At 42.2% G+C, this 11,809-nt stretch overlaps 1 protein-coding gene across 1 annotated transcript; it reads right to left on the reverse strand.

The window, feature by feature from the left end:
• Nucleotides 1–1,391: 1,391 nt before the first annotated feature.
• Nucleotides 1,392–9,591, reverse strand: ELOA (elongin A). Its single transcript, XM_025041407.1, has 10 exons — nt 9,455–9,591; nt 8,591–8,697; nt 6,825–8,007; nt 6,327–6,441; nt 5,471–5,626; nt 5,268–5,365; nt 3,728–3,908; nt 3,327–3,438; nt 2,564–2,745; nt 1,392–1,792 (listed from the first exon to the last, which is right to left on the reverse strand). The coding sequence occupies exons 3-10, from the start codon at nt 7,680–7,682 to the stop codon at nt 1,731–1,733; spliced, it is 1,764 nt and encodes a 587-aa protein (XP_024897175.1). The 5' UTR covers nt 7,683–8,007; nt 8,591–8,697; nt 9,455–9,591; the 3' UTR covers nt 1,392–1,730.
• Between the last annotated feature and the right edge of the window lie 2,218 nt (nt 9,592–11,809).

Consider the following 11,809-nt stretch of genomic DNA (forward strand, 5'->3'; position numbering starts at 1 on the left):
GGTTTTAGGTAAGAGGCTTCCTAATATCAGGTTTGCAGAGCACGCTAGGGGAAAGGGGTGGAATGGTAATACAAACAATCAAGAGAAATAACACTTAACTCAATTAAAAAATACACCAAATTAAAACACAGCAATACTTATGTCCCGTTGCAAAGCAACACTCACTGAACAATGCAGCTCTTGCTGCACAGATTTCCTGCGCTGCTGTGGAATCTTTAAAGTTAGTCTAACTGAGGTCTCCAGGCTGGTTAAAAACTGTGGGCTCCAATTCTGGGCTTTGAGTGAGCATGTAGAGGGGACTGACTGCCAAGCTCTTCAGGCTGTCACACCAATCACGCCCTCAGGTTTCATGAGGACGGGCACCTCAAATTTATAGCTTCCACCTGGGTCACCACCAGGTGGGTTCCTACTACATCAGTGCTCTTCAGCAGCCAAGAAGGGCACTGACGCTGTCTTCCTAGTTCTGAGCTTGTTCCTATGTCAACGTGAAAGCGAGATCCTCCCTTCCCAAACCAGATGGGTGCCCTTGCAGCTCACCCCATCCTGATGCCTCAGCTCAGACACTTTTGCTAAGTTGGCCCTTCCCTCCAAATTCTGGCTTAAACACTCAAAAAAAGCTTTAGCTGTAGAGTTCTCTATAAAACATAGCAAATTGCTGTGCTCTTCCAATCTCGTGATCTTTTTAAATAGAGCAAAAAGAAAACCAATTTCCAACTTTTAAAACCATTCACTTCTAGTAGCAATTCATAGAGATCAAGAGATTAAAGTGCTGGCTTTTAAAATTCTAAAGTTGTATTGGGGGGGTGGGGGCGGCTACAAAAGCCCTGCCATGTATTTGTCTTTCCTCCATGCCAGGGGAGGGAAAAAAACCCTAAAGTTTTGAATCAGAAACTGGAAATTGTAAAAATGCTGGGCTTCTGTGCAAATAGATTTCCCAAGGTTCTATATCTTCTAGTAAGCCTCAAAAAAAAAAAAAAAAGGGGGAACTGGCAAAAAGGGTGGAAGAAAGACTCTAGACCTGTACAAATAACCCCCCTTAATAAATACTATTTAATGAGTAAGAAGAGATGCACCTGCATAGGAACTCAAAGCAACACTGAGCAGGGTCTCAGAGGTGAGGAGTCCAGCCCAAACACTTCCTGTCTGCACGTGGAGGCTCCCCTCTAGGAGAGGCAGCCCAAGACCCCCGCCTTGCCCTACGTGGAACAGACAGCACACAGGCCTCTGGGATGCCCAGACCTTCTGCTGGATCAGAATCCACTCAGGAGAGTTGAACTGGGATGGGAGAATGGCTTTCACTAGGCTTTTGTCTAACTTTAATAAAGGATCCCGAAAATAAAAAGCTAAGTGTGTGGAAGAGGACAAAAAACAAAAACAGAAAAACCTGGGGGTAATATAAATACAATCTGGGGGCAATATTTATTAATTAAAACTATGTCTTATAGTTTACAAAGAAGCTAATTAACAACAAAAGTATAATTGACCTTAAAATCCTCAGTGAGACTGAGGCTTCACATCTTCTTCAGAATTCTGAAGTGTTCTCCAGGCAGGGAGGCAGTGGCTGCGGCACAGAGGCTCACAGGTGCAACACCTGCAAACCGTGCAGGATTCGGAGACCAAAGCTTCCACAGAGCAAAAGACTCCCGTCTCCTTTGGAAGTTCCATTCCCCAACCCCCACTGTCTTTGTATTCCTCACCCCCAAATTCCATCTCCAAGGCAAGTCCTCAGTTTACCGTCGCGAGAATCTGTTCTTAAAAGCTTTAATTGTCTTAGCCATCATTGGGGCAATTTCTGTGAAAAGAGAAATAAGGCCATTGTTTCAGATACATAGCAGTTTAGACATTTACCACCAGGGGTTTACAATCAAAGCCAAAGTCTTGGCTCTGCACCACCCCTTAAATGGATGCAAGTAGCAGCTGTCAGCTAACACCACAATAAAAACAGCGGCATACAGCTAACACTTGCTGAGCACCTGCCAGGCCCAGAACAATCTCTCTAACAACCTCACCAGGACGCAGACTGGCCAACCTGCCCCTGGTTGAACAGTAAGTGGCAGAACTGGAATTCAGTTCAGACTCTAATGGCCACACAGAGCCAGAATTTAATTCTGCTTCACCAACTTCCAAACTGGCAAAATCACTCCCTTCCCACCCCCATCTGTCCAGTGTAGCAACAGGTCTAAGAGGACCTAAATGCACATACCACCTAAGGAAGGCTAGCCTGCTCTCTCAACTGGTTAACCTGAGCACAGCCGAAGCTTAGGCCAGGACTCCCACCCTCCCAGGGGACCTGAAATGAATATAGAATGACGCCATTGTTAAGTTAGGACACCTCAGAATACTGGGAATAGTGCCAAAATGAATATTCACTATAATCATCATTTAAAAAATAAACATGCATATGAATAAGCAGGAGAAAGGAGGCACTGACATTCAGACAAGCTATGAGCAAGGCATCATACATATGCTACGTCCAAAACACAAAATGTGATGTGGTGGTAATGACATTATAGGGGTTCAAATGCTAGTTTTGAAATCTGAGCAGGAACCCCAAGTTACTCACTCTTCACAGTTGGCTTCCTAGGATCATAGGAAACAGTGCTGCTGACCACAGGCGCCAAGTGGGCACTGCTGGTGCTCGGGCCATCATATGCCAGCTCCTCGGGGCTGGCATTAAAGCTATTGCTGCTGCCACTGCTGGAGGGAGCATGGCTGCTTCCTGTGGAGTATGGGGCTGGCTTAATCCTGTATCACAGAACAAAGCCGGTTAGTCACAAGCATGAGAAAGCTGCCCTCAGCACCAAGAGCCTGAAGCTGGCCTTTCTGAGGTAGACTCAGTTTCGTGGCTTTGACCAATGAAACTCAGCACCCTAGATTCTGGTGATGGCTCTGAGATGATAGCTTCAGCATTTCAGAATGAATGATAATCTCAACTTCTCACTGTTTATGTGTAAATCTGCATTGTGAAAATGCCAAGGTGACTTAGATTAAATTAGTCATCATAGTAAACCCATTTTTGCTTAATGAGGAAAGGGAAAGTATAAGTGAATGTTTCTCAGAAGCCAGGCCCTGTGCTCCATTTAATCTTGATCCCTCTGAGAGGCAAGAATAATTATCCAGCCCACACTGCAGTCAAGGAAGCTGAGGTTCAGAGAGGTCAAGTGCCAAGCTAGTCAAGGTCAGCTTCCAGAACCCGCCCTGCATCGCTGTACTTTCACCCCACAAATGAATTGCTTCTTGTCCCTAGGCTGCCTTTTCAGGGTAAATGACAAGCACTTGGACTCTTCCCTGAGCATATGGAAACCGCAGAGAAGCAGATATCGTACTTGATTTTCTCGGACACAGCTGCTCCTCCTGTTCCAAACTTCTCCTGCCTCCTTCGAACATCACGAGGTGGCTTGGCCACCGAGTTGACAAAGGCCATCTTTGCTTGTCGGCCTGTGAAAAAATATGCCTTCTTGAGCAGAGATGCTGTTTTTTAATAATCTACACTATTAAGAAATAAAGGCTCAAGTGCCCCCAAAGCTCATCAGTGGTGAAAACCCCCCTCTATAGGGTAGCATTAGCAGGGGCAGAAGAAACCACCATTCCTGCCCCACTTATGCAAATTCAAGAGATTTAGGAGCCAGAGGCCCTACATCAGCCAAGCCCACCACAGCCCTGCTGTCAGCTAGAGCACAAGGCTCACCATTCTGCCAGGCCCCATCCCATCGGCATCCCCACCCACCTTTGGGCTTATTGGCATGTGCAGATCGGATATTCTTTGTCAGTACTCGTAGCCGCTGCTCTCGGGCATCCTGAAGCCGAAGGTACATCTCCCGCCATGACTCATACTCTTCTGGCCTTTCTTCCTTAAAGTCTCGGTGACAATGAACTTTCCACAATTGATCTGTTTCTTCAATTAATACCTAAAACCAGAACCAGGACATCATTTACTTGCAAGCGCTCTTACATATCTCTTTTCCACCCTTAATTACCAGTTTCCTAATGATTTTTTGATCTGCATAGTAGTAGTATATTAAAATACCCTAGTTCTAGAAAAAAAATCAAATCGCTAAATTAAAAGAAGTATAAGGCACTGTGCTAGCTGCTTTTGGGGGGTTGTGGAGCTAGGACACAAAACACCACAAAATTAGTTTAAGATCAGTCTTTTCCTTTAGAAAAATCGGTAAAGGATAGAACCAAGATGAAGTCAAATCTGGGCATTTCCCGAGCACTGAACTGTAATGGCAAGTGGGCCACCTAAGAGGGATATATTATAACCTCAGAATGAGAAACAGCTAATGCAATCAAATGAGTACATCCCAGCATTACAAGGATTTTTGAATAGATCTGAATACCTCTAGGAGAAACCTAGTCATCTGTGCTCTTTTAAAAATTCACCAGACACCTGAGCGTCAACACAAAGCTCTGTCCCCACCCTGGGTCCCAGGGAGCTGTGCTGCCAGAATCCCCCCTTAATCTCTGTGAGTGGGCAAGCTCAAGGGAGATGAGGGAAGCGTTTTCTCACTCCCTTTGAATCCCAACTTGATTCTACCCCAGAGACCCACTTAAGACTCTAGAGGCAGGTGCTAAAAATATCATTTAACCCATTTCCCTTCTGCCCTGAGAATACTCACCAGTGGTACTTGTGGCTGCAGCGTTTACCTCCGGAAAACTCACAGATTACAGTCCTAACCATACCCCCGAAATCTGCCACGAAATATCTCACTTTTATTGTATTCACATCGCTCTAGCATATCGATAGTCTTTGGAAATAAATGACGTCATTCTACTTATTCTGTTTTTAGTAGTGGTGTTTCCACTTACAAAATATAGTAATTCTCAATTGCTGAAAATGTCAAATCCTAAAAAACGTAGCATTCCTACGCGTTATGTTTACATCGTTCTTGAACAGTTGTTAGCCAAAGATTCATTTGATGAATCCAATTTATGTACACATTTCTGTTACATAGGATTAGAGACAAGTTCTGTGTAGAAATAACTGTAAGAACAGTTTTTATAATTTATTTTCACAATGAAAACCAGTCAGATTTGCTTCAGCCTCAAAGAGTGTGTTTATATAAAATTAATGCTGGCAGCAAGCTGTACTTTTTTTTTCTAAACGGGAAATGGGTTAAAGGCCCACAGGCAAACCAAATATGTCCAACACAGTGATCTGACCACTGGCCTGCCCTTCAGCCACAGCAAATTCAAAAAGACAAAGCTATTTCTGAAGACATAAGCCAGAAAACTGCCCCCTCTTCCCACCCAAACAGGATACTCACGTGGTTGTATTCCTCTATACGATACAGCTGTTCAGGAGTACACCTCTCCAAAACAGGTTCAAGAACAGAATAAGGGACACCTCCCACTTCAAAGATTGCTGCAGAGACCAAAGGTGAAAGCACTGAGTAGCAGCCAAGCCACCCAGGGGTAAGATCCCAGTGCCACAACATGCCTGAGAGCAAGAAAGAAGCATGTGACTTACAGTCGATGTTGTTTTTAAGTACCCGGATGCACTGCTGGTGCAAGGTCATCATTTTGGGGAGATAGGCACACTTGGAACCAGAATACACCTGCATCTTAGAATTCATTCTTCGTCCCGTGAATCCAGCTTCTTCCTCTTCCTGGGGTGAAGAGTGTGCTATAGTATAAGAAAAACAGGAACGTAAGTGCAAACTGTCCTTCCATCCCATTTTATTTTATTTCTTTTTAACCAATAGTATAAGAAAAACTATGTATTTTATTTCTTTTTAACCAATAGTATAAGAAAAACAGGAACGTAAGTGAAAACTGTCCTTCCATCCCATTCCACAGCCTTGATTTTGCTTTCTCAAGGCAACCAGTTACCAGTTTTTGCAAAAATAAGCAACTATGTATTTTATTTCTTTTTAACCAATTAATAACATACTCTCATTTTTTTTAATTTGCCACATTTTAGGAATCATGCCATGTCAGTACACAGACCTCTCACATTTTTTACAGTTGCATAGGATGCCACTGTGTGGATGAACCATGATTTAGCTGTTGATCTCTTGCTGAGAAACACGTGATTTTAAATTCTTTTGCTATGAAAACTACATTTTTTTTAACCAGCATTATCACTTTTAATCCACTTAACAGGCAGATACCATTATTATTTTCATTTATAGAATGTGAAACTGATGTCCAAGGAAATTATTACCCATGTTCATGTAACTTGTAGAAGCCAGAGCTGGATTCAAACTCAAAACATCAAACTCCAGAGCCTGTGCAATTAGGAAATGCACCAAAATCTGATGACAGAGCATGAATCAATTTTTTAAATCCTTTTTTCCATTAAAAAGACAGATACAGAAAATTACCTTTTCTCTTTGGTTGGAAGGAGGATATCAATTCGAGGGAAGGAAGTGGCCGGTAATTGGCCTGTATCATAGGTAATGGGATGTCTGGCAACACTGGCAATGCATCAGCGGGGACCTGCAGAGAAGAGACTAGTGACTGGAGAGCCCTCTTCTACAAGCACAGCCCCCCTTCCTACAGTCCATTCCCAAGAGTGCCGACTAGGCAGATAATGTCAGGCAATTCTGGGCTGGAGGAGGGGCAGCAGTGTCATGTCTGACACCTACAGCCTAAGTCAGGAAATACATATAGATGGGCCCAGCACAACGGGACACCTCAGCAGATACTTTTCTTGGGTACTCCCCATCCTAGGGAGGCCCAAAGGAAACTACTTCAAACTGAAATTCGACAGGCCATATAAAAGTCGGCCAAGCAAAACAGCAGCAGGGTGAGTCCTGGGAGCTCAGCAGAGCCAGATGCTCTGAATGGGAAGCCACCAAGGGGATGAAGGGGTTACCTACCTTTCTCGGCTTGGCTGAATCAGCTCCAGTGAGCTGAAGCTTCTCTGACTTGTTTTCGTTCACCTTAGGTAATTTCTGAACTGAGTCCAAGTTTTTACTAGTGCTTTTCGAATCATTTTTTTTAAGTCCTTTTTCTCCAACGGTTGTGGCTGTTTTAACAATCTTTTTCTTTTTCTTCCGGGGCTGATCATAGCTGAGGTATGACTCAAAAGACATGGTGGGCTGCTCGAATTCATCATCCATATCCGTCTCCTCAACTTTTGGGAGGGAGCCCACTGACTTTCTATCTGAATGAGGAGTTTTCCCTTTCCCTTCCCGAGTCTTTAGGTTGTTAGAAACCTTCTCTTTTGTCTTGGGCAGCAGGTCCCCTGCCCCCTTTCCTATGTCTAAGCTGTCTAGACTTTGCTTGTTTTTGTCTGATTTGGTTTTCTCTGAGTTTTTGTGCTTTTGCTTTTTGAGGTGGTTGTCCGAAGCAATCTCCAAGGTGGATAAAAACTTCTTGGTGCTGCCCTCTCTTTCCTTCTCTTTCTTGACACCACTAGAGGGCAGTTTCTCCTTTGTGCCATCCCCAGAGAGGGGCCTCCGGTTTTCCTCTTTGGAGATGGCCTTATGGGGTTTCTCTCTGCTCAGGGATGACTTCTCATCTCCCCGGGACTCCACTGGGCGTTTTTCTTTATGGGAATATTTGTGCTCCTTGTTCTGACTCACAACCCCTTTCCCCTGGGGTTCACCCAGGTGTCGTTCCTGACTGACCCCCAGTCTGTCCTGAAAGGCATTACTGTGGCCTTTTCCAGGCTTCTGCTGTGAAGCGAAGGGCTCGTGGTCCTCCTCCAGGGATCTATAATGGTCCACAGACATCTGATGAGGACTGGTAGAGGATGGAGGGGACTGAACATGGCCGTAATCGGAAGATTCGTGATCTGAAGAGTAAATCGGTGAAACCCTGTGGCCCCTCTTTCTCTCGTCTCTCCTCTCCTGACCGTGAGATGCTTTGTGAGGTCTCTCGAGCTCTGAGAGTTTTCTGTGTTTTTTCTGTCTGTGATCAGGACTATATGGTCGGCTACTGGAGGCTTTCCAGTTTTCGTGGTAGTCCCCCTCTATCTCCTCCTCCTTCTGAAGCGCATCCCGGGGGCGCTTTCGGGAACTGTTCTTCTCAAAGTCATGTTCATCGGGCTCAGTGTTTCTAAATAAAAGATACAGCAGTTATAAACCTCAGTGTAATCCTTGCTCAGAGGACACTCACGGAACCTGAATTCACAAAACAGCTGAGGAGAATGCAGAGTAAATGTGTTCTGCTCAAAGACGCTCGATTAAGTTTTAAAACTGGGAAAACTCTAATATTCAATAAATGGAAAATGACAAGTTTAATTACAAGATACAAAGAAGATCAAACATCTTGTGGACACAAAAATGCTTAACACTTTTTTTTCATCACAGGGACATATTTAACTTGTTACTTTAAAAAGGGGGCTGTTATAGTTTGTTCACAACTGTATAAAAAGCCTTTTAAAAAAAGGTTAGAAAGAAACATACCAAAATGTTAGTATTAATACTTGTCTTTGGATGATAGAACCATAGAAATTTTGATCCTTATTTCTATTTTTAAATATTTTCTAATATTCTATAATGATCATGGATTATGTTTATAATTGAGGCAAAATAAACACTTTAAATAAGGCAGAGAAGGAATAAAAATTTTTCTGTGTATAAACACTCAAAATGCTTCCACCATGAAATTGAACAAGCCTACAAAGTAATTTTCTTACCGTTCCACAGGAACCAGCTTCTTCCACTGGGCCACCAGGTCCCTGGCAAAGTTTCCAACGTGCTCGTGTTTTCGTAAGCTATTTACTGTTTTCCCAACCCCGGTCTCCTATAAATTTGACAAAGTAATTATTGGAGGGTTGTGGAAAAAGGCTCACAATTTTCAAAGAAATCAGGCCTCTTGCTTTTCAACAACCCAATACTTCCTTCCTAAACTATACCCTAAAGTCTCAGTACAAAATTAGTTTGTTTCTATACCCCAAACCTCTAATGGCACAGAGCAGCAAAGCATACTAGATTCAGAAGAGGAAAACCTTTAATAAAAACACTTTTAGAACTTTAACAATAATAACCAGAGTGATTATGGTAGGTGTCAGACACTAAGTTAAGAGTATCTGAATCAATCCTTACAACTCAGGAACCTGCTCCATTTTACAAAGAATGAACAGCCTAAAGTCACAGTACTTGGATTTGAACCCAGGACTAGTTGATATGAAAGCCAATGTTCCTTTAATTTTTAGAAATAAAAATGTTTGAGATAAAACCCACATCACATAAAATTCACCATTTTAATCATTTAAAAGTGTTCAATGGTTCAAATGGTTAAAAGTTTAACCATTTAAAAATAGTTCAATGGTTTCCAGAATAGTCACATTACTGTGCAACCATCACCACTAATTCCAGAACATTTCCATCACCCTAGAAAGAAACCCTGTGCCCCTCAATTTCCCACCACCACCACCACCCTTGTGTCTGGTTTCTTTCACTTCCAAAGCCCATACTCTTTATCTTACTGCACAATCTCTCCCAGTGGGAATGGGAATGGATATAGTTTTATATAATATCTAAAGTTATACAATTCTTACCGCGAGAATGTCTACAGTAATAGGTAAGGTGGAGAGTTTCTTCAAATATTTCAATAGCTGCAGAGAGAATAAAATAAAAATTAGTTCCTATAAAATCATACTCATTCACTAGAACAAATAAAAGTATCTGACAATATTAATAATACTCAGTGCTAAGTGTTATACAGTAATAAGTACAGTTCCTATCCCTATTTTACAAGTATGAAAACAGGCCCAAGAAAGGTAAGTTATTTGCCCCAGGATGCAAGTAGGGCAGGATTCACTCAGGCCTGTGGCTTTACAGTCCCTGCTTTCAATCAGTATGCCACACAAAGGGGAAATGAGACTTAGAGAAGAGAATCAAACCTACCAACTCTAAGAAAAGTCATCAACAACTATCATTTTGCCCCAGTTTTGAGAGAGAATTTCTGAGAAAGGTATCAATTTTATGAAAATTACTCATGGACCTGGCACAGAGAAAAATAAAAAGGAGAAGAGGTCTGTATAGGAAATGGGTATCATATTTCCAGGAAGAGTCAGCAGTTTTTAACAGAATTGCTTTTTGGAATCGGTGGGAAACCAAGAGCAATTTCAACTTGCCAGAATCAGAGCATTGCCGTTAATGGTGAACAAAAAAATGTCTGAGTAGGTTAGAAAAGTGATCTAGGTTTGGCCACATTTCCTTTCTGGAGTCCCTAAAACTTGGTCAAAATCAGGATAGCACTGCTGTTAAGACAGAGTTCCGGTCCGGAGTCAGAGACAGTCTTCAGTCTGGCTCTGTCACCTCCTTGCCAGGTGATCTTGTGCAAGTCAGTAACCTCTTTGAACCTCATTTACTTCATCAGCAAAACAGGAACTGGATCCTGTTTCTACTTCGCAAGCTGTGAGGATTCATGTGTAGCCTTAGCCATGGTGCCTAGAATGCTATAAAAGCTCAATAAATTTTATTATTAATCATTTCATTTATGAATGGATAGATTTTAAATGACTACCCTTGATCTTCAAACAGATATTCCCTAGCCATTTCATACTTGTTCCATTTCTACCAAAAGTCACGACTGACCATGCCTTTCTCTAGGAAATGTTTACGTGCATACCATTCAAGGAATACTGCAAAGCACACGTAGCTCAAAATATATAACTGACTACCTTTACATTTAAATGTTAGATAACAAGATCTGTTTTTTCCATTAGTAGCCCAGGGTATAATTAGTTATGTCACATTGTTATTACATGAAATAGCAAGTATGTTTTTCTGGTCATTCTACTTCACTAATTACTGAATATGGTCAGCAGGCAGAGCAACTGGATCACAAGTGATAATACTGTTGACTAGGAATAAATGAGAAGCCAAGTGGTGTATCTAGGGAGTTTCACCTTCATAACTGATTGAAATTATCCTCCACTTCAAATGTGATCACTACCACCAACCAACTCAGGGGAAAGTTTATGTGTATTTCTTGTCACCTAACTATGAGTACAAAGATTAATGCCAATTCCTTTTCTTAAAAGAAATTTTAAAATCATTGAAAAGGTTAAAAACAGGGTTGTCTCCCCTAATGCCATTCCCTGGAAGGCATTTATATACCATTCGCTGTGCTGGCTACTATGCTAAGTTCTCACATGTGTTACCTCATTTCATCCTCATCGACCACATCTACAAAGAGGACATTATTCTCCCATTTTACAGATACTGAAACCAAGCTCAGTGAGGTTAGGTAACTTGCCTAATGAGTTATTACATCAAGTGTGTCTGCCACAGCATATAATACAAAGTCAGGAGAAACATCCAACATTATAATCTTGTCCACAGAAAACAGGAACAGAAAATAGAGCTGTAGCTCACATGCCTCTTAGCACATCCCAAAGAAGGCAAAAGAGCTCCTCCACAGTGTTAAGCGTTGTTAAGACAGTTTAAAGTCCACAGTGTAAAGGTCACCATGGGGACAAAGGGTCCTTGGGACCTCTACGAAGCCAACATTAAGGATGGGGCCAGAAGTCACTGAGGGTGTGTTCATCTCGAAGCCTAGAACAGGAGGAATAAATGCTGCATTTCTGCCTTGCTTTGGGTTAGTGTTGGGGGCAGGGGCAACTTAAAAGCAGGCAAAACTAAAACCCTGGAGATTTTCAAGATGACTTAGTCCAACGTAAGAGAAAAAGAGATTCAGAGCCCCTGTATTTTCAATGAGGTTCAAGAAAACAAAGCAATAACAAGGTAAAAGCACTTTGGGCATCCTCAGGCAGATAGACACTTACTGTTATCAAACCAACAGACCAACTGTAGAGTTTGCAAGAACTGATAACAGGTCACTGAGAAATGTCAAATATTTGTACAGTACATGCTGAAGAATTTAAGTTGTCCTTTGCACACTCTTT

The sequence above is a fragment of the Pteropus alecto genome, unplaced genomic scaffold (genome assembly GCF_000325575.1).
Source record: "Pteropus alecto unplaced genomic scaffold, ASM32557v1 scaffold39, whole genome shotgun sequence".
NCBI classification, from domain to species: domain Eukaryota; kingdom Metazoa; phylum Chordata; class Mammalia; order Chiroptera; family Pteropodidae; genus Pteropus; species Pteropus alecto.

Bases quoted from the DNA above. Each gene is read 5' to 3' on its own strand.
- ELOA (XM_025041407.1), bottom strand. From the start codon at position 7,682: ATGTCTGTGGACCATTATAGATCCCTGGAGGAGGACCACGAGCCCTTC. The intron at 3,439-3,727 runs GTGGGTGGGGAT...ATTTTTTCACAG, and splicing joins ACATGCCAATAAGCCCAAAG to GCCGACAAGCAAAGATGGCC. The intron at 1,793-2,563 runs GTGAGTAACTTG...CTCTTTTCACAG, and splicing joins TAGGAAGCCAACTGTGAAGA to AAATTGCCCCAATGATGGCT.